At 49.8% G+C, this 25,562-nt stretch overlaps 3 protein-coding genes across 7 annotated transcripts in view; 1 reads left to right on the top strand and 2 right to left on the bottom strand.

The window, feature by feature from the left end:
* The window catches only part of RFXANK (regulatory factor X associated ankyrin containing protein), a 21,150-nt gene extending 12,994 nt beyond the window's left edge, over positions 1 to 8,156 (bottom strand). The window contains exons 1-2 of one of the 5 annotated variants that reach the window (XM_077332002.1): positions 8,038 to 8,156; positions 1,864 to 2,124 (exon numbers count right to left, since the gene is read on the bottom strand). In XM_077332002.1, coding sequence (XP_077188117.1) covers positions 1,864 to 2,083 — 220 coding nt within the window. In that variant the 5' untranslated portion in view covers positions 2,084 to 2,124; positions 8,038 to 8,156. Of the gene's footprint in view, positions 1 to 1,863; positions 2,125 to 2,805; positions 3,080 to 3,671; positions 3,819 to 4,071; positions 4,260 to 8,037 lie in introns of those variants that run through there. The other 4 variants (XM_077331999.1, XM_077332000.1, XM_077331998.1 and 1 more) reach the window with 4 other exon arrangements.
* BORCS8 (BLOC-1 related complex subunit 8) lies at positions 4,084 to 15,576 on the top strand. Its single transcript, XM_077332005.1, has 4 exons — positions 4,084 to 4,234; positions 6,090 to 6,202; positions 12,692 to 12,756; positions 13,490 to 15,576. The coding sequence occupies exons 1-4, from the start codon at positions 4,198 to 4,200 to the stop codon at positions 13,593 to 13,595; spliced, it is 321 nt and encodes a 106-aa protein (XP_077188120.1). The 5' UTR covers positions 4,084 to 4,197; the 3' UTR covers positions 13,596 to 15,576.
* Positions 15,564 to 25,562, bottom strand: TMEM221 (transmembrane protein 221). The gene is made up of 3 exons (XM_077331997.1): positions 25,027 to 25,562; positions 19,996 to 20,081; positions 15,564 to 18,559 (listed from the first exon to the last, which is right to left on the bottom strand). The coding sequence occupies exons 1-3, from the start codon at positions 25,305 to 25,307 to the stop codon at positions 18,039 to 18,041; spliced, it is 888 nt and encodes a 295-aa protein (XP_077188112.1). The 5' UTR covers positions 25,308 to 25,562; the 3' UTR covers positions 15,564 to 18,038.

The following is a 25,562-nucleotide window of genomic DNA, read 5'->3' as shown; positions in this document are numbered from 1 at the left end:
ACCCCAAGGTCTCGTTCACACACAGTGTTACCTAGAAGCATATCCCCCATCCAGTAGGCATGCTTTTCATTTTTCTGACCCAGATGCAGAACTTTACACTTATCTTTATTAAATTGCATCTTGTTCTCATTTGCCCATTTTTCCATTGTGTTCAGATCTCGTTGAACTCTGTCTCTATCTTCCGGAGTATTTGCTAGTCCTCCCAATTTGGTGTCATCTCCAAACTTGATGAGTAGTCCCTCCACCCCCTCATCTAGATCATTAATAAATATGTTAAAAAGTACCGGGCCGAGCACTGAGCCCTGAGGTACCCTGCTACTCACCTCTCTCCAGTCTGATGAAACAACATTGACAACAACTCTTTGAGTGCGGTTCTCTAACCAATGCCCTATCCACCTATCTGAAAATCCAGATTGCAGTCCTTCAACTTATCCATCAGAACATCATGAGGAACCTTGTCAAAAGCTTTACTAAAATCCAAGTAAACGACATCAACCGAATTTCCCCGATCCAGCAAACCTGTTACTTGGTCAAAAAAGGAAACCAGGTTGGTCTGGCAGGACCTGTTGGAGACAAATCCATGCTGACTTCCTTGGATCACCAAATTGTCCTCCAGATGTTTGCAGATCGCTCTATTTAATATCTGCTCCATTATCTTCCCCACAACAGAGGTCAGACTCACTGGTCTGTAGTTTCCCGGGTAATCCTTCCTCCCTTGTTTAACTGTTCCCCAAAATTGTTTAACTGCTCCCCAAAAAAGAGATGCCATCTTTATTTACAATCCCCCCATCCTGCTCTAAATTCTCTGTCCTGGCCCTCATCTGGTGGAATGAGCTCCCAGAGGAGATCTGGACTCTGCTGGAGCTAGCACAGTTCCGCAGGTCCTGCAAAATGGAGCTCTTCCACCAAGTTTTCCGTTGGGGCCAATGAGCTAATAACATCTACCGCTACTTGTGCATCTATGCTGAGAATTGCCCTGAGCCACAAGGGAAAGTGGTATAGAAATGTAATAAATAAATAAATACATGCTGGAAATCTAATTTTTAGGGAGGGTGTGCATACCAGAGGGACCGCCTCTCCTGAGATATTCCTCGGACAGCATTATACCCTGCTAACACCAATTTGTTGGTAATCCACGGCAGAAGTTTGCCTGACCTTGATTAGAGCCAGGACCTTCCTCAGCCTGGAGAAAAGAGCTGCCTGTTAAAATCTGGGCCCTGACAGAGCTATCAAAGTTCCCCACATTTTGCAAAATGGCACTTTTCTGCCAGGTTTATGGTTAAGGCCAGGGCTATCCAGAAATTATACTGGCCTCCCTCAATATTATTAGTATTAGTATTAGTATTAGTATTAGTATTAGTATTAGTATTAGTATTAGTATTAGTATTAGTATTAGTATTAGTATTAGTATTAGTATTAGTATTAGTATTAGTATTAGTATTAGTATTAGTATTAATATCTCACCCTCCCAACGCTCAGGGTGCGTAACAACATAAGAAACAATAAAAAGTTAAATTCTAGACATTAAAATTTATGACCCCGATTAAAATCCCAATGGAGAGGTTGTGGCTGGAGCTGATCCTCAACATTCCTTCTCCCTCCCTCACCAAGTAGAAGAAGAGGAAGAAGAAGAAGATTCTTATATGCCCTCATAAGTGGACTCCCACTAACACAGGCCAACACTCAGAAATGAACGTGCAAGCCTGAGAATGCTTTCCTAGGAGTAAGCCCCACACGATAACCTTTGGTTGGATTCTGATCAGACCTGCTTAGAATTGCTCTATTACTTGTGCAAGAAGCCTGGTGGAAAACAGGGTCTGATTTGACCTCTTGTCAATCACAGTCCCATCTTTTCTGACTCACCATTCAAAGCTGTCTGGTCCTGACCAGGCTGTATGTCATCCGTGTCCTCTGAGTAGGGTTGCAAATGCAGGATTATTGAAGTATCCGCCTCGTCCCCATCGCTCGCAGATGCCTCCAGGTCTCTCACTAAGGTGGTTTGCATCATTTCAGAGATGGGGATTCCTTGGTCACTCTCAGCTCCCCTGGCCAACATTCCAGGCGTTGCCCCACATTCTCCCATGGGTGGTGCCGTCCTTAGTGGGTCTGCAGCCTCCAGGGTGCCTAGAAAGACAACAAGATATTGGCTTCAAACGTTTATCAATGGATTGCTACCCCAAATGGCTTGCCATGAAAGGAAGGCACACATCATTTGCGGTATCATTAGAAGATATGCCGAGCTAATTTTTTTAAGGGCAGGAGGGATCCTGTGCTATGCTCAGCTTGAGCATTTATATACCACCCTGAGCCGCATGGGAGAGTGGTCTATAAATGTAATAAATAAATCGATGACACTTGGCATTCACAGTGTGCACAGTCAATGCCATCCGGAAAGGCAATCTGAATTCAACTGAGCAAACGTGGCATAATTTCATGTTTCAGTTATGGGATAATTAAGTACGCTTTGGAAACCAGGTTGGGGAGGAAGCAGCCAGTTAACAGTTGGTGAGAGTAACCGGCCAGGCAGAGGGGGATAGCTGCTGCTTTTTGTCGGATCTTGTATGCCCAGGTGATCAAGGTAGATAACTTCTGCAGAATCAACATTGCTGGTGGGATGAAGGCACGAGAGAGTAGACGAAACACAGGTGTTTCTGTAGAGCAGCTTCCCATAAGGTGCAGTCTATCTTATCAGGAATTCATCACAAATCCCACTCAGCACCTCCCCTTCTTTTGAAGATCCATTTCGACAGGATCGTTTCCCACCCAAATCAGCTCTGGCAACTGGCCCTGTTTTATTAAGCCCACCTTCCGAGATGAATTCCAGCCCCAGACGGCTCCCAGAGCCCAGCTTTTTTGAGGGAGGGGGGAAGGAGAATTTTGCTTGATGGAATTTTACTCACTGCAGCTTGTCTTCCTTGCCTCTCCTCTTCCTCGGGTGCAAAACTGAAAGCAACTTTCTCTTCCCACAATGCACCTGAACTTTGGGGGCAGCTCCTCCTGCTGCCAGGGGGAGAGCTACAGGGGGGCTGAGTGAGGGAGGCTTTGTTGTTAATGGGAGGGATCGCGAAGCCTGGGGACCCCCCCCCCCCGCATGGTCTTAAAACGCCAGCTCTTTTTTAATGGTGCTGCAGGAGATGCCTTTTTTCGTGCCAATGTGCAGAGTTTTAAAGGATCTCCTGATCAAGCAGAGGCCATGCAATAGCACGGCAGGCCGAAAGTCATCAGGTGCAGCACTCCCGAGTGGAAACCACTGTCCTAGTGGTATAGTCTCTATTCCCCTGCCGGAGTTCCGTTTTGAATTATAGTTTTTAAAAAAAATGCAGCTCAGCAAGGAGGGGGTGGCGAAAGAACACCGAGAAGGAGCTTCCAGTTCTAAAAATATATAGGATATCAAAAAATATTCCGGACTAGTGCCAATACAGGGAGCTTCTGGGTGAATGAAACTGTGCTGTGTTTTAAGTTTATTCTGAAAATGCCTCTTCCGTGGTTTGATGTTGCAATTTACATGCATAAAACAAAACCACCGGGAGGGGGGGGGGGAAACACTCATTTTAGACTGTCGGCATCAAGCGCTTCGTTAAAATTGCCTACTACCCGTTCCCTGGGAAATGCAATCACACACACACACAATAATAATAATGATGATGATGATGATGCCTCCATTTCCATACCGGGTGTGGGTGTGTCCTGGCCCTTTCATTTAAGCGGACAGGCGTCAGGATGGGGTCCAGGAAAGAAATGCACTCCGCACGCACCCACGAGCACTGGGTTCCCTTCCAGCACTGAGACAAACTGACACCCACCATTGCTTGCCATAAATGCAGGTTGTGACCAAGCTATGGCTCTCCAGATGGCCGGGGACTACAATGACCATGAGCCCCTGCCATACTGGCAGGGGCTCATGGTCATTGTAGTCCCTGGCCATCTGGAGAGCCGCATTTTGGCCACCCCCGCCGGGCAAGAGAGCACCAGTGTGAGGGGGGGATGGAGGCTGCAAGGAAGAGCGTTTCCCACCGCCCGAGACCGCGGGTTTGAGTCCGAGGACGTAGGGAGAGGCGCGAGGATAAGAACCTTTGTTGCCGGTCTCTGTTTCCCAGCCGGCGCCTTAACGGAACTGCACGCGGCCCCCGGAAACTACCGCGCATTTCGCTTTCCGCCCCGGTGGTCTCTCAGTCCCATTCAGACTCGTTGGACACCATGGAGGAGCCTGAAATGCAGCTGAAAGTGAAGAAAGGTAACGGGCACAGTAATGGCGAGAGGGCTACTTCCGGGTTGTGTCACGCTAAATGGTTTCCGGGCGACGGTGGTGATGGGGGGGTGGTATTCTTGGGGGAGAGGTTAGGGTCGCCCACTCCCATGGAGGGAGTTTCTGAAGATTTGGGGGCAAGGAGGACTTGGGAGTGGGGAGAAGAGGGACTTTATCAGGGTGTCATTCAGATGAGTCCATCCCTTAAAACAGCTGGGTTTTGTTTTTTTCAGGTGGAAACCGATGATGGGGAGAAGCCTTGATACAATTGCAGATTTATTATTGGTTTTATAAACCGTCTCCCTCCACAAGCAGGCTCCAGGCGGTTCACATAGGGGTGCCAGTCTCCAAGAGAGACCTGGGGGTCTCCTCCAGGCTCATTTCCAGCCTACAGAGATCAGTTCCCCTGAAGAAAGTGGGTGCTTTGAAGTGTGGACTCCATGGTGTTGAAGAAGAAGAAGAGATGGTTCTTATATGCCGCTTTTCCCTACCCGAAGGAGACTCAAAGCGGCTTACAGTTGCCTTCCCTTTCCTCTCCCCAGAAGAGATGCCCTGTGAGGGAGATGAGGCTGAGAGAGCCCTGATATTGCTGCTTGGTCAGAACAGCTTTATCAGTGCTGTGGGGAGCCCAAGGTCACCCAGCTGGTTGCATGTGGGGGAGCACAGAATCGAACCTGGCATGCCAGATTAGAAGCCCGCATTCCTAACCACTACACCAAACTGGCTCTCTTGATTGTACCAAGTGGAACTTGGGGATCCCGAGGAATTACAGCTGATCCCCAAACTGCAGAGATCAGTTCTCCTGGAGCAAATGAATTCTTTGGAGGGTGGGCTGTATAGCATTGTGCCCCACTGAGGTCTCCCCAGGCTCCACCCCCAAATTTTCAGTTTTCCAACCTGGATCTGCCTACTCTACCACCCATCCTCTGGTCACCAGGATGGGCCTGGTGACCCTAGTACAACCCCGTAGCATCAAGCCATGTAAGAACATAAGATCCTTGCTGGACCAGACAGTGGTCCATCGAGTTGCATCCTGTCTCACAGTCACATAGGACTGTCCTCTGGACAGTCAATAAGAGGGTTTAGAGCCCAAGGCCTTCCCCTGCAGTTGCCTCCCGGCTCTGGGATGCAGAGGCTGACTGCCTCTGAATGTGAAGTTTCCTTTTGTCATTGTGGTTAATAGTGACTGATAGACTGTCCACTTTCAAAGCTGTCTGTGCCTGTGGTCATCGCTACCTCCTCTACAGAGATCAATCCCTGTCCTTCCCAGGCTCCATCTCCAAATCTCCAGAAGTGTCCCAACCAGGAACTAACAACTCTACTCTCTCCATCCACTGCTGGTGGCCAGATGGGACCTAGGAACCATGGGTTCCTATTACACAATATTTATACATGTGTGTTCGACCCCAGCAGCCGGCTCAAGGTTGACTCAGCCTTCCATCCTTCCGAGACCGGTAAAATGAGTACCCAGCTTGCTGGGGGGTAAAATGGTAATGACTGGGGAAGGGAATGGCAAACCACCCTGTATTGAGTCTGCCAAGAAAACACTGGAGGGTGTCACCGCAAGGGTCAGACATGACCTGGTGCTTGCACAAAGGATACCTTTACTATTAACATTATAATTAAAACATAAATAAGATCTTATAGTGCTCCAATTTAACCTTTATCTTTCAGTTTGTGGTGGGAATGCCCTGGAAATGAATGGAGGAAGACTCACAGATTGTATTGGTTGTATTAGCTTGCATTAGACATGCCAGTAAACAGCTGCCTAACAGGCTGAATTGTTGCCGGTGAACTGTTTCTTGGTATGGGCCTAAAGAGAAGTCTTGTTCCTTGTTTATAGTGACGGACAAGTTTACAGAGAGCATGTATGTCTTGGCCAATGAACCTTCTGTAGCTTTGTATCGGCTTCAAGAGCATGTCAGACGATCCCTCCCGGAATTGGCCCAGCATAAGGCAAGTTCTGTTCCATATCTAATTGTTGAGGGTGGAAGAAGTGGGGAACAGGTCTCACACAAAGCTGATGAAATGGGCAACTGGGAGTGGTGGGGGTGAGGAATCATGTGGCGGAATCATCCCCTGCAGTTAGAAAAGGAACATGTCAGGCTAGAGCCTGAAACTTGGCTTACTCCCTGTGCGAGATTCTGGCAGCACTGAACTTCAGTAAGAGAACTAGAGAACTGCATTTGAAACCCCCTTTTTTCAAATGCAGAATGTAAGACAGGAAGTACAGGCTTAAGGCAATGAAGGTCACTTACTTGAACAATGTATAGTTTGGTCCAGGGGCAAAAGATTCAGCATGGAGCACGTCATGTTATCTCCCTCCCCCAAGCTTGTTTTCTGATTTATCAAAAGGGGGAAGTAGCCAGAGCTGCATACTAGGCTGATTTCATGGAAGTTAATTTTCCATTTTAACTAAGCAAGTTTCTAGCCCTTGTGAAATCGGTCCAAAATGTTTGCTGAAACCATAGACAGAAGGCTGCTTATGAATTAGATTCCCAGTGCAGGACTTCTGTAGTTTTTAAAGCTCCTAGCCCCTTTTCATGATGGGTCATGCAAAATGGAAAGCCTTTTGACATACATATACATATACATATACATATACATATACATATACATATACATATACAAATACATATACATATACATATACATATACATATACATATACATATACAGGCAAAATCACGAAACTCTGGCTCGCTTATTTGGGCCATATCATATGATCCAACTCAATGGAGAGAGTAGTTATGTTAGGATTGGTCAGTGGTAACAGGAAACCAGACTGGCAAAGAACACAGTGGTTAGATACGATCAAAATGGTCACCGGTCAGAACATTATACAACTAGAAGAAGCAGTGCAAGATTGGAAATCATGGCGACAGTAGAGTCATGGCCAAAAGCCAAGCGTCATACTCAACTGAATGGCTAACATCATCATCAATCAGTGGAGGAAGCAGGCCTGATAGATGTTCCAGAGTTGCGTTAGACGTTCCTTAGGATCCCACACCCCTTTGGCAGTGATAGCTGTGAAAATGATACTGCAAACCATGCCAAGGAAGGCGCTACCTGACTCGCCAGTCTCTTATTTACGTTAACTTTGCATATTAATAACGACATGTTGGGGGAAGGTTGGCTTGAAGGCCAACCAATGAAGGTCACCCTGACATTCCCTAAGCGACTGTGATCTTCATTAAAGATTTACTCCTAATCCCTAATATCTTTATCTGAGTGCACTGCATCTCTTTGATAAGCTGCAGGGAAACAAGGGATGGAGGGGACCAAAGTCTGGAATCTCACACACACACACACACACACATCTGTTTGGATTTTTTTACCGTCTTTCATGCAGCCTACCTTGTGACTTCATTGCTATGGCAATATGCTGTTAATTCTATTGTTATATGGATTAGCAGGCTTTAGCTTTAAAAAATGGGTGGCAGGGGCAACTGGAGACTTTAAAGGTGAGCTCTGGGAAATCATCAGGGAGAAGAAGCGGAAGGAAAGTATCTTAACACCGCCCGAGGCGCCGCGGGCGCCATCTTAACACCGCCCGAGGCGCCGCGGGCGCCACGGACTAAATAATACTGTAAGGCGTTCTGAGGTGGGTTCTGTCCGGGATGAGGAAGGGTCCGGATTGGACCCTTCCTCCGAACAGACAATCGGAGGGACCAATCGGAGGGACCAATCGGCGCCTGCCGATTGGTCCCTCCGATTCCCAGCCCCGCGCAACTGCGAGCCGCGCACAGCGCGGCTCGCAGTTGCTCCTTTGCGCTGCTGCCGAGGCCTACCTGCCGCCACCACCGCCGCCGTCGGAGAAGAAGAGAGCCTACTTGCCGCCACCGCCGCCTCAGAAGAAGACAGCTGACGTGAGACGGAGCCGCCGCCCCACGGAGCCCCCAGAGCCGCGGCTCGCCTTCTCCGGGGCCTGGGGAGCTTTGTTAAGGGTCGGGGGGAAGGAAAAAAACTCCCCAGGCCCCAGGGAACGCGCTCCGTGGCTCGCAGAGCGTTCCCTGGAGCCTGGGGAGCTTTTTTCCTTCCTTTCCGGGTCGGAGGGGGAGGAAAAAAGCTCCCCAGGCCCCAGGGAACGCGATCCGCGGCTCGCAGAGCGTTCCCTGGAGCCTGGGGAGCTTTTTTCCTTCCTTTCCGGGTCGGAGGGGGAGGAAAAAAGCTCCCCAGGCCCCAGGGAACGTGATCCGCGGCTCGCAGAGCGTTCCCTGGAGCCTGGGGAGCTTTTTTCCTTCCTTTCAGGGTCGGGGGGGGGGGAGGAAAAAAGCTCCCCAGGCCCCAGGGAACGCGATCCGCGGCTCGCAGAGCGTTCCCTGGAGCCTGGGGAGCTTTTTTCCTTCCTTTCCGGGTCGGAGGGTGAGGAAAAAAGCTCCCCAGGCCCCAGGGAACGCGATCCGCGGCTCGCAGAGCGTTCCCTGGAGCCTGGGGAGCTTTTTTCCTTCCTTTCCGGGTGGGGGGGGGAGGAAAAAAGCTCCCCAGGCCCCAGGGAACGCGATCCGCGGCTCGCAGAGCGTTCCCTGAAGCCTGGGGAGCTTTTTTCCTTCCTTTCCGGGTGGGGGGGGGAGGAAAAAAGCTCCCCAGGCCCCAGGGAACGCGATCCGCGGCTCGCAGAGCGTTCCCTGAAGCCTGGGGAGCTTTTTTCCTTCCTTTCAGGGTCGGAGGGGGGGGAGGAAAAAAGCTCCCCAGGCCCCAGGGAACGCGATCCGCGGCTCGAAGAGCGTTCCCTGGGGCCTGGGGAGCTTTTTTCCTCCCCCCCCCCGACCCTGAAAGGAAGGAAAAAAGCTCCCCAGGCCCCAGGGAACGCGGGCCCCAGGGAACGGGGCCTGGGGAGCTTTTTTCCAGATGGGGGGGGAAGCTCCCCAGGCCCCTAGCGCCCGCTGAATTTTAGTTTCAGCGGGCTCTACTACTAGTTTCTCAATAAGGAAAGAACTTTGTTTTCAGTATTATTCACTATAAATGCTTTTAGCCTGGGGAGCTTTTTTCCTTCCTTTCCGGGTCGGAGGGGGAGGAAAAAAGCTCCCCAGGCCCCAGGGAACGTGATCCGCGGCTCGCAGAGCGTTCCCTGGAGCCTGGGGAGCTTTTTTCCTTCCTTTCCGGGTGGGGGGGGGGGAGGAAAAAAGCTCCCCAGGCCCCAGGGAACGTGATCCGCGGCTCGCAGAGCGTTCCCTGGAGCCTGGGGAGCTTTTTTCCTTCCTTTCATGGTCGGGGTGGGGGGGAGGAAAAAAGCTCCCCAGGCCCCAGGGAACGCGATCCGCGGCTCGCAGAGCGTTCCCTGGAGCCTGGGGAGCTTTTTTCCTTCCTTTCCGGGTCGGAGGGTGAGGAAAAAAGCTCCCCAGGCCCCAGGGAACGCGATCCGCGGCTCGCAGAGCGTTCCCTGGAGCCTGGGGAGCTTTTTTCCTTCCTTTCCGGGTGGGGGGGGGGGAGGAAAAAAGCTCCCCAGGCCCCAGCGAACGCGATCCGCGGCTCGCAGAGCGTTCCCTGAAGCCTGGGGAGCTTTTTTCCTTCCTTTCAGGGTCGGAGGGGGGGGAGGAAAAAAGCTCCCCAGGCCCCAGGGAACGCGATCCGCGGCTCGAAGAGCGTTCCCTGGGGCCTGGGGAGCTTTTTTCCTCCTCCCCCCCCCCCCCCGACCCTGAAAGGAAGGAAAAAAGCTCCCCAGGCCCCAGGGAACGCGATCCGCGGGGCCTGGGGAGCTTTTTTCCAGATGGGGGGGGAAGCTCCCCAGGCCCCTAGCGCCCGCTGAATTTTAGTTTCAGCGGGCTCTACTACTAGTTTCTCAATAAGGAAAGAACTTTGTTTTCAGTATTATTCACTATAAATGCTTTTAGCCTGGGGAGCTTTTTTCCTTCCTTTCCGGGTCGGAGGGGGAGGAAAAAAGCTCCCCAGGCCCCAGGGAACGTGATCCGCGGCTCGCAGAGCGTTCCCTGGAGCCTGGGGAGCTTTTTTCCTTCCTTTCCGGGTGGGGGGGGGGAGGAAAAAAGCTCCCCAGGCCCCAGGGAACGTGATCCGCGGCTCGCAGAGCGTTCCCTGGAGCCTGGGGAGCTTTTTTCCTTCCTTTCAGGGTCGGGGGGGGGGGGGGAGGAAAAAAGCTCCCCAGGCCCCAGGGAACGCGATCCGCGGCTCGCAGAGCGTTCCCTGGAGCCTGGGGAGCTTTTTTCCTTCCTTTCCGGGTCGGAGGGTGAGGAAAAAAGCTCCCCAGGCCCCAGGGAACGCGATCCGCGGCTCGCAGAGCGTTCCCTGGAGCCTGGGGAGCTTTTTTCCTTCCTTTCCGGGTGGGGGGGGAGGAAAAAAGCTCCCCAGGCCCCAGGGAACGCGATCCGCGGCTCGCAGAGCGTTCCCTGAAGCCTGGGGAGCTTTTTTCCTTCCTTTCCGGGTGGGGGGGGAGGAAAAAAGCTCCCCAGGCCCCAGGGAACGCGATCCGCGGCTCGCAGAGCGTTCCCTGAAGCCTGGGGAGCTTTTTTCCTTCCTTTCAGGGTCGGAGGGGGGGGAGGAAAAAAGCTCCCCAGGCCCCAGGGAACGCGATCCGCGGCTCGAAGAGCGTTCCCTGGGGCCTGGGGAGCTTTTTTCCTCCTCCCCCCCCCCCCGACCCTGAAAGGAAGGAAAAAAGCTCCCCAGGCCCCAGGGAACGCGATCCGCGGGGCCTGGGGAGCTTTTTTCCAGATGGGGGGGGAAGCTCCCCAGGCCCCTAGCGCCCGCTGAATTTTAGTTTCAGCGGGCTCTACTACTAGTTTCTCAATAAGGAAAGAACTTTGTTTTCAGTATTATTCACTATAAATGCTTTTAGTACTTTTAATTCTTTTTTTTTCAGTATTGGTCACTGGATAGCCAAAATAAGGACATTTAGTGGGTGCACCTTGCCAGCCAAGACATACATTCACCGCTTGTGTCTCTCTTGAAAGCTTCTGTTGTTCTATGGTTGCCAACCTCTAGGTGAGGCCTGGAGAACTTTCAGAATTATGCTTCATCTCCAATCTTTAAAGAACAGCTCCCCCAGATAAAATGGCTGATTTGGAGGGTGAGCAATTGAGCATCAGACCCTTCTGAGGCCTCGCCTTCCCAAACTTCGCCCTCCTCAGAGTGTACCCCCAAATCTCCAGGAATTTCCAACGTGGAGTTGACAAGCCTCTGATGCTCCCTTGTGGTCAGTGGATGGCATATGCATGTCCCACTGATAGAGAAAGATGCAACAGGGGGCTTTCCCAAAACAAACACTGCAGAATGCAGCTTTATTTATTTTATTTTTGTATTGATATTCCATCCTTCCCCAAGGGCTCAGGGCAGTTGACAAATAATTTAAAACCTGCAATAATATAAAATACGCACAACAGACTAACATCATACTTCAGAAGAAAACGGAGTCCAATTTTATACAATATCATCATAACTTTATTTTTATAAGCCACCCTTCCCACTTGGGTCAAAATATTGATCAGCAGAAAATGAGATGGAAAGAAATAATTGATGTATAACCTGCAAACTGTAAATTGATACTTTGGAAAACATGTGATGTGAAATTTTCTTCCAGAAAAAAAAGATCTGTTTTTCTCATTCTGTATTGTAACATAGCAGGTTAATGCCTTTAAGAAATAGCAGTTCTGTAATATGCAGTGTATTAAATTTAAATAAAAATACAAAGAAGACAATAGATATATAAATATACAAGTTAACATCTAAGTGCTATAAGTTTTAAAATCCTGAATTTCAAGGGGAAGCGAAGGGGCACTAAATATTATTATTATCATTATCATCATCATTATTGTTGTTATTATTATTATTATCATCTTCATTTGATTTTTATATTGCTCTCCTAGGGAACCAACTCTGGGTGCTGTACAATGTTGTCTATGGAATAATATATAATTATAAACAAATATAATTTGGAGTTTAAATTAATTTAAAATAACTAATACAAAACAGGTTAAAAATATCGGCAATGACAGTTCCCAAGCCCAGAGACCAGACTACCGTCGGGGGCTTCTTACCTGAATAATAAGTCAACGCATAGGTGGGGCCTGGTAGGAAGGCAGATAGATGCTAACTTTGGCCCCAGCCAAAAGCCTCGTGGAAAAGCTCTGTCTTGCTCCTGCAGGGCCCAGATGTGCAAATGTCTTTGGGGCCAGGGACCCCCAAGTGGTTGGTATTTGTAGAGCAAAGCACTCTTAAGGAGGATATAGACAGATAGGTAGTCTCTCGGATACACAGGACCCAGACCGCGTCCGGCCTTATGGGCAGAGGTGTCTAGGGATATGAGAATGGGAGGCCAGCATAGGCCACGGATGGTCAGGGAGTTTGTACCAGGTTCGGGTTTGGCAGTTGGCAGGGATTTCCCGGAAGGGCACCAGAGCTATGAGAGAGGAAGATGTTTGGGCCACTGGGGGAAACTTCCTGCTTTTCCCAAATGAGTGGGATCCACCAGCTCTCTCTCTCTCTCTCTTTCAGGCTGATATGCAGAGCTGGGAGGAGCAGAGCCAAGGAGCCATCTACACTGTGGAATATGCTTGCAGGTACTGTGAGGAAGCTTGCCCTGGGCTGCACCCTCCACCACCATCACTTGCACCCAGAACTCGAGCTCCTGGGTGGGTGGAAGCCTTGGGAAGTATTGACCGGTGTTCCCTCTGCTGGTCACGGGGAAGAAATTGTGTGCCCAAGCTGCCTCCCACCCGGCTCTTGGCAATTTTATTCAGGCACAGTTTCTAGGACCTCGTCTAATATTGCCCATGCTGTGTTCAAGCATCTCTCCAACAATGAGGACTAGCAACTCTGCTACTTTAAAAAATTCCTTAAAGCTGGGCTAAATTGGTAGGAAATCTCCTCTGGAACCATATCTCCCCCTACGGGCTGTTAAGGGTATGAGCAGGCCCACCCGAACGCCTGCCCACAGAAAGGCTAGGATCATCTTGTGGCAGCAAGTTAGTATACTAGTTTTCTTTTTAAAAATGTGCAGCTCTGCTCCTGTGTAGCCTTGCATGCAGAAATGTAGCAGTCTGATTTTTATTTCTGGGCTGGAGGTTAAAAAAACTGCTAAGTATCTATCTGTTATTAACAGATCAGGTGCCAGACCCGTTTTAAAAGTTGATGCAAAGGAGAGTTCTTGGAAGGGAGAGAGTCTAGGATTTTTTTTTCTTTTTTGGGGGGGGTGTCCCCTAGAATTTCTCTAGAAGAGGCCGGGAGGAGGGTTGGGGGTCCTTGTTGCTTTACAGCACCTTGAATTCTGGCCAATCTGTTCTTCTGCTCCAGCGCCATCAAGAACATGAAGGACAGCTGCGTTTATTTCAAGAGTATCGACGGGCTACTCCGCAATGCCATTGTCGTGAAAGAACAGCTGAATTCCACCCGCAGGTAGCTCCAGAGAGACGGCTGCAGGGAAGCTTCTTGAACCACCCACCCTCCATGTACAGGAGCCTCACCCCCCCCCCCCCCCGGCTTATGCAAGTGCAAGAGGAGCATCTGCAGAGCTGTTAAACAATCCTGTGTTTTGTTTTCATAAATTATTAAATATTTGGAAGAACTGATCTTATAAGACTGCCAATTCCCAGGGGACTGATTCTACCTACTTCTATGCCAGGATTCTTTCTTTCTTCCGGTCTCTGCTTGCTTGCTTTTTATTATTTTATTTATTTATAATATTTATATACCGCCCTCCCCGGGGGCTCAGGGTGGTTTATATAAGAACAAACAACAATACATAAAACTTTCTGTGTCTTCTTCCTTCCTTCCTGTCTCGGCCTTTCTCTTTTCCTTTTCCTCTTCCCTTCCTTCCTTCCTCTTACCTTTCTTTTCCTTGCTTCCTGTGTCTGTCTCTCCTTCCTTCCTTCCTTCCTAATTTTCACTTTTTCCTTCCTTCCTTCCTTCCTTCCTTCCTTCCTTCCTTCCTTCCTTCCTTCCTAATTTTCACTTTTTCCTTCCTTCCTTCCTTCCAAACCTGTTTTTCTTCCCCCCCCTCCCTTCTCTTTCTATTCCTTTCTTTTTTCTCCCCTCCTTCCTTTTCTTCTGAGAGCCAGCTTGTTGTAGTGGTTTTAGGAGGTGGTGCTTCTGCCCAGCGGGCCTTCTAATTGGTTGGTGGAAATCTCATTGGCCATACTGAAGCTGCAGGCAAGAAATTATTTTGAAACATGTTCGTTTTAAGAGCTAGCTTGGTGTGATGGTTAAGAGTGGTGGGCTGTAAACCGGAGAGCTGGGTTTGATTCCTCACACCGCTTCCACATGCAGCCAGCTGAGTGACCTTGGGCCACTCAGTTCTCTCAGAGCTCTCTCAGCCCCACCTACCTCACAGGGTGTCCGTTGCGTGTCTTCTAAAAGTATTCACCTGCCTGAGAAATACTGACATTTTAACAAAAGTGATATGTGACCTCTGTGATATTTTCGTGGTTGGCTCCGCCTCCCCTGGCAGCCATTTTGCATTTGCATGCACCACCCTGTGCGAGAATCCCAAAAGTACCCACAAGCTCAAAATGGCCCCGCATTAAGGAAACAAATGCATCGTCAGTGGAAACACATCAGAACTGAATGAACTTGAGAGCTTCACATCCATGCTTAAAAGGAAATGAGGAAGTTCCTGGCCCAAAGAGAATGACGGTTAAACATATGGATGGAATAGAACCACTGTATTCAGAGGCAGTTCACCTTAGCATCCAGTAAATGGAGGATGGGGGGAGAAGAAGCAAGGGGATCCTGTTGATCTGTTTGCGGGCTTCCCAAAACATCACCTTGGCCACTTCGGGGGAATAGGCAGCTCTGGAGAAGATGGATCCTTGTTCTGAGCTAGCAGGGGTAGTCAAACATACAGCATTTGCTGGCAGGGGCTCATGGGAATTGTAGTCCATGGACGTCTGGGGGGCCACAGTTTGACTACCCCTGCCTTAAAGTGTTTGCTTGGGATTTGTTTCCTCAGAGGTGTGCAGGTACAAAACTAACACATACAAGGAAGACATGCTGACTCTAAATCAGTGACACGGAACTGAGCACTGCGTTAATTTTATTTAACGATGCACAAAGTCTGAAGTTCCATTATTCTCGGTTACAAGGATTCCCCCAGTCTTGGCAAAGACCAATCTCTAGTCATTCTTCTCTGAAAAAGGCCTACTTGACCCTGATGGAAAATATCCTTTCTCTCAGCTTAGAAAAGAAATGCTGGTGCTCAGAATTCAGCACACTGAATTAAAAAAAAAACAGAACTTAAAAAAAGAGCTGCAAGAATCTGATTGTCGTTTAAGATATACGTAAAAGCATCAAACATTAAAACTCCGTATTTGTAATTTTTTAAATCACAGTTTTTAAATGCAAAATTATTTTTATGCCCAATTAAAGTTCTCGATGAGACAAAACATTTGGCTTTCAGAGTTTTGAAATTGTCCAAAAATTAATGGAGATTTTGTGGTGCAGTGCTGGAGTGTTATGCTCATGGCGTGTGGCCATAATGTACAGAGTATTGCTTGCCAGGGAAGTGCACACCTTGTGACCGTCCTCCTGGATGTGTACAGCTTGTGTCTCTGTGTCCTTTAAATTTTGCCGATCGGCAATTACTTCCGTAACATATTTTAGTTGCAGCTGATTTTCCCTATGGCTGCCGCATAAGATGTTTTCACATCAAAACATTTCCAAATCTGGTGAAGAGCAGGAGATGTTCTTGCAGGAGAGCTGTATATGTTTTGGACCATTAGCCAGAACGGCTAAAAAGAGATCTTCCATAACTATCTGGGACTGTTTATTTAGAGCCAGTTTGGTGTAGCGGTTAGGAGTGCGGACTTCTAATCTGGCACGCCGGGTTTGATTCTGCACTCCCCCACATACAGCCAGCTGGGTGACCTTGGTCTCGCCAAGGCAGTGATAAAACTGTTGAGCAGTGATATCAGGGCTCTCTCAGCCTCACCTGCCTCACAGGGTGTCTGTTGTGGGGAGAGGAAAGGGAAGGTGAATGTACCCGCTTTGAGACTCCTTCAGGTAGACAAAAGCAGCCTATAAGAACCAACTCTTCTTCTATTTAGAAAATGTGGGGGAGCAGTCTTCCAATGGGATGACCCCAACCAACCCAGAGATGTTGGTAGCTTTCAAACAGCTTCACATTCCCTACTCCGATGTAAAACTCGCTGTTTGACCTTGGGCCTTCCCTTCCCTCATAGGGCAATTGTGAGGGTAACATGAAGGAGCGGCCAACCCTGTACACTGTCATGAACCAGTTGCAGGAAGGGCAGGACAGAAATGTGTAGACCAAGAGTCCCCAACACGGTGCCCGTGGGTGCCATTGTTCTTCCCAACACCTTTCCTTGTGGCCGCCTAGTATTTTTACACCATGGGGGGGGGGGATACAAGTGGGGCTCCTGCTCAGCAGGGCTTGTGGTTAGCCACCAGAGATCCAATTAGCTGAGCACGTTCAAATAACATTGTTTCTGGGACAGCTGGTTCTATCTCACCCTTTTTCCCTAGTTAATTAAAAAATTACTTCCCTTCTCTGCACTGGCGCTTCCTCTGGGCGGAGGGTTGCCAGGTCTCCCCAGCCACTGGCAGGGGACGGGTCGGAGTAGGATTCCTACTTCATGTTGTGAGGCTCCTACAGATTTGGGAGTATAGCCTGGGAAGGAGAGGGACCGCAGTGGTGAGAGAAGATACTTGAGGAAAGCTAGCCTTGTAAAAATTGTAGGATTGTTTCCTATTAGATCCGTAGTTAGTAAGAATGCTCATTGTCACGGAATCCTAACCAGCATGTATTCTGGCCCAGGCTGACTGAAGGTGCCAAAGTTCACCCAAGGAGGTCATTGTGAAAAAGCAGAGACAGCCTGTACACTGCGTGCCCCATAGCAGTACCCAAACAAGCTTATTAGGTTAACTGTTCCCTCGTATTGTAGTTGTTACCAACTGAAGGTAGAAGATGTGCCCATCCAAGGGCCATCCCCATGCGAATTATTTTGGAAGTGATGTTCTGATGCCCAACTCTAACACCAGAGTGAAAGTTCTATTGACCTATAGGAGCAGAATCCAAAAAAAGGATTTGGTATCTGACTAACCCAGCATCATTCTAAATGTTTAGCATCTCTGCGTGTACTAATCAGTGATGGATACTGTAAAAGTGTGGGAATGCAGAGTATTAAAACTTTTTCTCCAGCTCCGGGAAGGCAAAGATCACAGTTTCAGCCCTCTTTCTGATCTCCCTATTTTGTGCAAAATAAACTTTTCTCTTTGCTTCATCCGGAAGTTTTCTCGGGATAGACTGCTATACCGCTATAGCAATATATAGAGAGCCAACTTGGTGTTGTGCTTAAGAGCGGTAGAGAGATGGGTTTGATTCCCCACTCTTTCACGGGCTAGTCACAGTCCTGTTAGAGCTGTTCTCACAGAGCAGTTCTATCAGAGCTCTCTCATCCTCACATAACTCGCAGAGTGCCTGTTTAGGGGAGAGGAAGGGGCGGCGATTGCAAGCTGCTGTTATTGCACAGCAGTTTTCTTAGAGCTCTCTCCACGTCACCTATCTTACAGGGTAGATGCCACGGGGAGAGGGAGGGAAGCTGATTGTAAGCAGCTTTGAGACTCCTTCGGGTAGTGAAAAGCTGAGTATAAAAAACAACTCTTCTTCCAAATGATTAGGGACCTGTAGTGTAGACTTACCCAACATCTCCTCTTTCCTGTTGGGAAATGCCCAGAAATCGAGTGACAGGCTACTGAAAGAGACATTTGGGTCTCATCTAGTAAGGCACAGAGGTTCCTGATTTTGGAGCAGGATCCTTGGAGTCCTACAAGAGGCTGTTTCCTTTGCGAAGACCTATGCCGCAATTCACACTCCCTGCTCAGAGGCCTACACCAGAGTCGAATCTTTCCCAGAGCGGACCAGCTTCCGGGATAAGACATTCCTCATCTCCTGCGTGACTCCGTTCCACGGCTTCCCATGTGCCTCCAGCAGGCCTGACTCAGCCGACAGCGTCCGGTGCATTCTGGGGATGGTGTAGCTCCCCTTCTCAGGGGTTGCCACAGGGCTCCCCGAAGAGGTGACATTACTGCTCGCCGGGGTCGTAAGGTGGGATTTCTGCTCTGCGTACGGCGGGTATGAAAACTCCCGGTGAATCTCTGGCCTCGGCCTTGGCGGAACCACATTCTTGGCGTTGTTGAGGTGGGCGATGGGGGCCTCACTGCCGCGGGCAGAGTCGTTTTCGTACAGGGTGTGGGAACCCTCCCCTTGTGTGCGCCACGTGGTTCTGGACACTCGGATCAGCACGTGGGTCACTGTGATGAGCAGCACAAGAATGCCCGAGGACAGGATGCAGGCACTGGTGATCCCGGTTTCGAACTCAAAGGAGACGAGCATGTACATGGAGAGAGCTAGGAGGAAGAGCAGAGAGATAATAAGGCTTCGAGGGGCATTTGCCGTTCTGGTGGCTCAACGCTAATGCAGCCGTTAGCCTGCGGGACTCCCTGCCACAGGATGCGACAGTGGCCCCTAGTCTATATGGTTTTTGAATGGGTTCGGCCAAATTTATGGAAGAAGAAGAAGAAGAGTTGGTTCTTATATGCCGCTTTTCCCTACCCAAAGGAGGCTCAAAGTGGCTTACAGTCGCCTTCCCTTTCCTCTCCCCACAACAGACACCCTGAGAGGTGGGTGAGGCTGAGAGAGCCCTGATATCACTGCCCGGTCAGAACAGTTTTATCAGTGCCGTGGTAAGCCCAAGGTCACCCAGATGGTTGCATGTGGGGGAGTGCAGAATCGAACCTGGAGGGGGATGTTCACCAGTGGTTATTCTGGGATCGCTTCATGCCCAAAGGCAGCATCCCTCTGAGTATCAGGTGCCGAAGAGACATATAGAATGTGTGAAGCGATTCAAATGCAATAAGCATTTAAATCACCTGTACAAATAAAATGGGCCAACGATGGTCAGAGATCCCAGGGCCGTGGAAGATGGGAAGCAGATTTAGTAGCTAGTAAGCCACTTGCTGCGTGATTTTTGTTTCCGTTTAAAAAATGAAAATGGAAAAATTCAGGAAGGGGCCTACCACCCCCCCCCCCAACACATAGTAAACCTGCTAATCGCGGAACTGCTAAGGGTAAAGTCAAGAGCCATGTGAAGGATTGGGAGAGAAGAGAACTACACAGAGTAACCCAACTCCGCACCTTGCAAACAGCTCTTTTGCACCTCAAACAGTGTGTGTTTGCCCCATCCCTATGCCAAGGGTGGCCAAACTGTGGCTCTCCAGATGTCCATGGACTACAATTTCCATGAGCCCCTGTTAGCAGGATGAGCAGGGGCTCATGGGAACTGTAGTCCATGGACATCTGGAGTCACAGTTTGGCCACCCCTGCATATGGCATTGTCCTCCACTGAGATACAGGTCCTCCCTAGGCTCCTTTCCCAAATCTCCAGCAGTTTCTCAACTCTGCCAGTGCCAAAGGGGGAACATGGCAACCCTACTCAAAAGCAAGGCTTCTGATTGGCCACTGGAGATCTGACTGGCTGTGCCACAACAACTTAAGGATCCTCACTGGGTGCTTGCAGGTGAGCCATGGACTCCATTTTGTGGCCAGCTCCACCTTAGAATCATAGAATCATAGAGTTGGAAGGGACCTCATGGGTCATCTAGTCCAACCCCCTGCACTATGCAGGACACTCACATCCCAATCGCTCATCTACTGTACCTGCCACCCCTTTGCCTTCACAGAATCAGCCTCTCCTTCTCATCCAGTATGGCCACTGAAGAAAATGCTGTCGTTTGGCTCTGCGTAATGCGGTTGCCCCTGACAGCCAAAGAAAAGTCCAACTTACCTGCGAGGTAGGCAGAGATTCCGCAGCAGAAGAGGCCCACGGCCACGTGGCGCACCTTGCGGGTGTCCAGCAGGAACCACTCAGCCCTGTGAGACAGCCAACAACACAAATTAGGATGAGCCAATTTTCTTTTCTGTCACTGAATTTTGTCGGCTATGGGCCCTGGCAGGGAGGCTTCTGGGAAACGACAGGGGTGCTTCTGTGCACTTTCCTGGGTTGCCTCTTAGCAAGCTTCCCCATACCTGCTTCCTGCAATATTCTGGTAGCCATCACAGGAAATTCTGGGCCATTCTTTCCCTGCCTGACATATTCCATGCCCTCTGCAGCCATTCCCTCCCCCAGGATCACTTTTTTTAAAAAACTGGTAATCTAGAAGTTGTTTTTTTATACTCCACTTTTCATCAACTGAAGGAGTCTCAAAGCAGCTTACCATCGCCTTCCCTTCCTCTCCCCACAATAGATACCCTGTGAGGGAGGTGGGGCTGAGAGCTCTGAGAGAACTGCTCAGTGAGAACAACTCTAACAGGACTGTGACTATCCCAAGGTCATCCAGCTGGTATGCATGTGGAGGAGCAGGGAATCAAACTTGGCTCTCCAGATTAGAGGCCACCACTCTTAACCAAGACACCAAGCTGGCTTCTCTGCAATAGTGATATAGCCTCTTTCTTTGAAGATATTCCTTTCCCCCTTATTCAGATTCAGATTTATTAACGTACAACTCCAAGCAGGTACAAAAACACTTAAACCCTTTCTCCCTTATCTCGCAGCAACAAAAAGAGCTTGTTACATTTTATGAGGATTCTGAGAACCCAATAGGCACATATTCCTCATTACTTATTTAATTCTTCACAACATCCCTGTGAGGTTGGTCAGGCTGAAAGTGATGGACTCAAGCAGCTTCCATGGCAGAGTTGAGGATTTGATCTGCTTGGTATGCAGAAGGTCCCCGGTTCAACCCCCAGCATCTCCAGTTAAAGGGATCAGGCAAAAGGTGATACAAAGGATTTCGGCCAGAGACCCTGGGGAGCTGCTCCCAGCCGGGTCTCCTTCAGCGTAAGGCCACTTTGCGTGTTTGTGTAAACCTGGGTCTCCCAACTCATTGTTTTCTTTCCACTGATGAAGGTCGAACTTTTTAGCAAGTCATGGCGGCACACATGACCAAAAGATAAGTTCATCGGTTCCATTCCCTGGCCCCCCCTAAACCCTTTGGACCCCTCCCCTTCTCTCATTTTTCATTCTGTGGCCCCCATAGAGAAAGGTTGGTCTAAGGTCCTACTGGACTCGAACTCAGCTCTTTTACTGTAGGCCCATTCAAGTATTCTCTGAAACCCACCCTTGTAGTTGCGCCATTCCCTTTGTTTCGGGGCCAAATGTCCCCTTGGTCAAATAATTTTTCTATCCCCCCTCTTCTTTACCAGTTCTGCATGATACAAAATATGCTCTTGAGAAAGAAACTTATTTTGTAAGGCATAAGACCTACAAACTGTGGACCGCTAAAAGGGGACTCAACGATCCGCCAGACTGTTGTTAAAATAATGTCACGTTACTAAACTAATTTCTCCCCTCCTAAAATAAATCCCCACCGCCCCCCCCCTGCCCCCTTGGCATTTCAAACAAGCTAATGTTGCATCTCAGTTGGAAAGTGTTCAGCCTGGGGTATGAAGCTGGGGTGGGACTGGGGGGAGCTGGTTTCTGGCATAACCATGTTTTGAAAATTCATCTTTGCAGGGAGCCGCACAGAAAAGTTTTGGCAACGCTGCCTGATTCCCACCCCACTCCTCCTCTGTGCGAATAAAAGGGGCTTTGTTTGGGCGGCTGCATAAAGGGGGAGGGGAAGGGGGATTAAAGTGGGTGAGTACAAACTTTGTTTGCAAAGGTCCCAAGCATGGGGGGTGGGGGTGGGGGTGGGAGAAAAACCCAGAAAATCTGAAGTGGTAATTTGGTATGACAGCGGCTGGTGTGGGAAAGATGCAGAACGTGAGCAGAAACCTCAATGAGCCCTTCTCGCCTGCTGTGGCCCGCCAATTCGATATTTTCAGATGGGCGTCACTAAACAAGCATTTTTTAAATTAAAGTAGAATGCTGAAGGGTCACCAGGTGTAGGAGAGTCTGTACAGATGTCAGCCTCCAGCTGGGACCAAGAGATCCCCTGGAATTATAGCTTATCTCTAGACTGTAGAGATCAGTTCCTTTGAAGAAAATGGATGCTTTGGAGGATAATATCTACAACATCATATAATCCTAGAGCTGGAAGGGGCCACAGAGGTCATCTAGTTCCAGGGATCTGCAGCCTCCAAGCCTCAGAAGGAAGTGGAAGGAGGAGGGGGTGATCAGGGGTGGGGGACGGAAGGTGATTGGCTGGCCGCTGGACAGACAGGCCAGCTGGTTGGAGGAGGAAGCACTCAGGGGCAGGACAACCACCCTGAGTGGGCGTTAAGTGCTGAGTGGCACTTAAGCCATGAGACCAGCTCCTCCTCCAATCCGTTACCAGAAATATATTAAGCGGAGCAGATTGGGATGATTCTTATTCTGAACATATTGAACTGAAAAGTAGAACACATCTTAAGTAAGAGATCAATAAGCCAACCACAAGATGTTCCTTTTTACCAGATCCTAAGGCACTTATAGGGCATCCTTGGGCATTTTTCTTTGTCACATTTTCATTCTACCCTTTCTTTAAGGGGAGCAGACAGGAATTTCTTCCCCTTCGTATTACCCTCACAAAACCCCTAAGAGGTGGGTTGGGGGGGGGCATCATCCAGTGAATTTCTTTGCTGATTGGGTATTTGAACACAGATTGTTATTTTAATGGGATTTTATGGGGGTTTTATTGTAATCAATTTTGTGACCCACCACGAGCTGCATGTTGAGAGTGGCAGGAAATCAATCAATCAATCAATCAATCAACCAATCAATCAATCAGATCTTAGCCTTACATTCTACCCACTGTCCCTCACTGGTTTTCTATTCAAATCTAGGACTCAAGTCCCGCTTTGTTCCCACTTCTTCCTGGTTATGTCTATATAGGATTGTGGCCTTAACCATCCACTGTTCAACATGCCAACCCTGACCTTGGGTGTGTGAATACAGCGGACTCAAGCTGTGCCTCTGCATGTAATAGGTGTCCTTCCTGTTAGGGACAAATGCATTTTTGTTAATGATTTGTCAAAGGACAAAAAAAGGACAAAACAAACCATGACTGATTTTGCAGAAGTCCTCAGTCCACCTGCTTACCTCCAGATATAGCCCAGAAGGAGATGGCTGGTTACCTGGAGGCAATTCCTACTCACCAGAGACGAGTGGTTCTCTTTCAGGTCACATGTGGGAAAGTTGAATTTGCCAGCAAACAATATTATTATTATTATTATTATTATTATTATTATTATTATTATTATTATTATACTGTAATGAACAGCTAGAAGCACAGAAACTCTCTCATCCTCACCTACCTCAAGGGTGTCTGCTGTGGGGAGAGGAAGGAAAGGCGATTGTAAGCCGCTTTGAGACTCCATCAGGTAGTAAAAAGCGGGGTACACAAAACAACTCCTCTTCTCCCAGCTGTTCTTAATGGGCTAGGCCTCCCAAAGTCCTCCCCAAAAAACATTATTTTGGTTAATGGACAAAACTGCATTTTTGTACATGCCCTCAAGTCTATAAAGTCTGAAGAATCAGGCGTTTTTGGTAACTGGCATGAGGCTGCACATGGTGAATTATTGGCATGCATCCGGACCAATGAACCTTCCACCAAAAGGAGCATAAAAAGGTGACACCGGGCTATGAATAACATGAAGTTGCCTTATATTGGATCAGGAACTTGGTCCATCAACTAGCCCTTCCTGGCAATGAACTCCTCCCCACTCTCTCTGTACCTATATGTAATGGTTGAGGAAATTTCAATTCATTGTATCTGAATAATTGTGGGTGCACACAAAAGCTTGTACCTTGAATAAAACTTTGCTGGTCTTCAAGATGCCACCAGACTTGAACGTAGTTCTGCTGCTTCAAACCAACGCAGTGACCCCCCCCCCTGAGTCTCTCTGAAGAAGTGTGCATGCACACCAACGCTTACACCCAGACGTAAACTTTTTTGGCCTTAAAGGTGCCCTTGGACTCAAACTCTGCTCTGCTGCTTCAGACTAACACGGCTGCCGACCTGGATCTCCGAAATTTGTACGCAAGCCAAAGTTTATACCCAGAATAAAACTTTGTTGAAGGTACCACTGGATGAAAAAATAGCAACCCACTGGAATTGGTCCACCAAAATCAGTGCTGTCTACTCAGACTGGCACCGGCTCTCCAGGGTTGCAAGCCGAGGTCTTTCCCATCACCACCTGCCTGGTCCTTTCACCTGGAGATCTCAGGGACTGGACCGGGGATCTTCAACATGCAAAGCAGATGGTCTACCACCGAACTATGGTCCCTCTTCATAGCTCTCCAGGGCCTCAGGGGAAGTTCTTTCCCATCATCTCCTGTCTGATCCTTCTGCATGTGAAGCAGATGCTCTACCACTGAGCTGTGGTCCCCCTTCATAGCTTTCCAGTACCTCAGGGGGTCTTTCCCATCACCTCCTGCCTGGTCTTTTCACCTGGAGATCCCAGGGACCGAACCTTCAGCATGCAAAGCAGATGCTCTCCCACCCCACACCTTGTCCTGTGACCCTAAAGGAAGCCTCAAACGGTTAACCCCCTCTCATCCAAAGCAGGTGTGCGTCTTGGCAGGATCCTGATAGGAGAGAACCCCTCTGGGACATCCCACCCACCCTAAACAAAGCGCACCGCGCAATAAGACGCACGCCATTAGAGCCTTTTTTTTTAAAAGCCCGCCTTTCCCTGCTCCGCCTCGAGTCGGATCGATGAAAACGGCACGGAACCGCACATGATGCACCTCCAAAGCGTCCTTGCACTGCGCGGAGCGGGGAAGTCTGCTTCTCAAGGGCGGTATCCCAGGTGTGCATCACGGGGCACTGAAGGGGCTTCCCTTTCCCTCGAGGGGGCTCGGGGTCCTCCCTCCCCCCCCCCCCGCCGTACGCACCTGTCGAGCCCCCCGGGCGAAGCGCCCCGCTCGGCGCCGCAGTAGCCGTGCAAGAGGCTGACGAGGAGGCCGCTGAGGCTGAGCACCAGGCACAGGGACGCCAGCACGGCCGCCGCGGGCAGCAGCACTCTCCGGGCCCCCTCGGGCAGGCCGCCCCCGGCCCCGCCGCCGGCCTGCAGCTGGAAGATGAGCATGGAGGCCAGCACGGCCAGCAAGCCGGCCCCGGCGCCCAGCAGCAGCAAGGCGGCCAGGGCGCGCGGTCCGTACGAGGAGGCGGCCATGCTGCGCGGCCGGCCGGGCGAAGTGGCGCCGCGGTGCAAGCGGAGGAGGAGGAGGAGAAGGCGGCCGCGCACCGGGGGAGGAGGAGAGGGAGGGAGGGAGGGGATCTGCGGTCCGTTTCTCTCGCCGAGCCCCGACGGCCTGCCCCCTCCCGTCCAGGCGAGACACCCCAGCAGGGGGGCGGGTGGGAGGTCTGGGCTCAGGCCTTGGGGGAGGGAAGGGCATTCCTGCCCCCCCCCCACCCGCAGATGCACTCC

This window comes from Paroedura picta, chromosome 4 (assembly GCF_049243985.1).
Source record: "Paroedura picta isolate Pp20150507F chromosome 4, Ppicta_v3.0, whole genome shotgun sequence".
Taxonomy (NCBI): Eukaryota; Metazoa; Chordata; class Lepidosauria; order Squamata; family Gekkonidae; genus Paroedura; species Paroedura picta.
The sequence above is the reverse complement of the archived record's forward strand: the minus strand, read 5'-3'. Positions and strand labels throughout refer to the sequence as shown.

What these genes read in the sequence shown, in the direction of transcription:
- TMEM221 (XM_077331997.1), bottom strand. Translation starts at nt 25,307, where the DNA reads ATGGCCGCCTCCTCGTACGGACCGCGCGCCCTGGCCGCCTTGCTGCTG. An exon ending in TCGCCCGGGGGGCTCGACAG is followed by an intron (nt 20,082 to 25,026) that starts GTGCGTACGGCG and finishes GCTGTCTCACAG; the next exon opens with GGCTGAGTGGTTCCTGCTGG. An exon ending in AATCTCTGCCTACCTCGCAG is followed by an intron (nt 18,560 to 19,995) that starts GTAAGTTGGACT and finishes TCTTCCTCCTAG; the next exon opens with CTCTCTCCATGTACATGCTC.
- BORCS8 (XM_077332005.1), top strand. Translation starts at nt 4,198, where the DNA reads ATGGAGGAGCCTGAAATGCAGCTGAAAGTGAAGAAAG. An exon ending in CGGAATTGGCCCAGCATAAG is followed by an intron (nt 6,203 to 12,691) that starts GCAAGTTCTGTT and finishes TCTCTCTTTCAG; the next exon opens with GCTGATATGCAGAGCTGGGA. An exon ending in ACTGTGGAATATGCTTGCAG is followed by an intron (nt 12,757 to 13,489) that starts GTACTGTGAGGA and finishes CTTCTGCTCCAG; the next exon opens with CGCCATCAAGAACATGAAGG.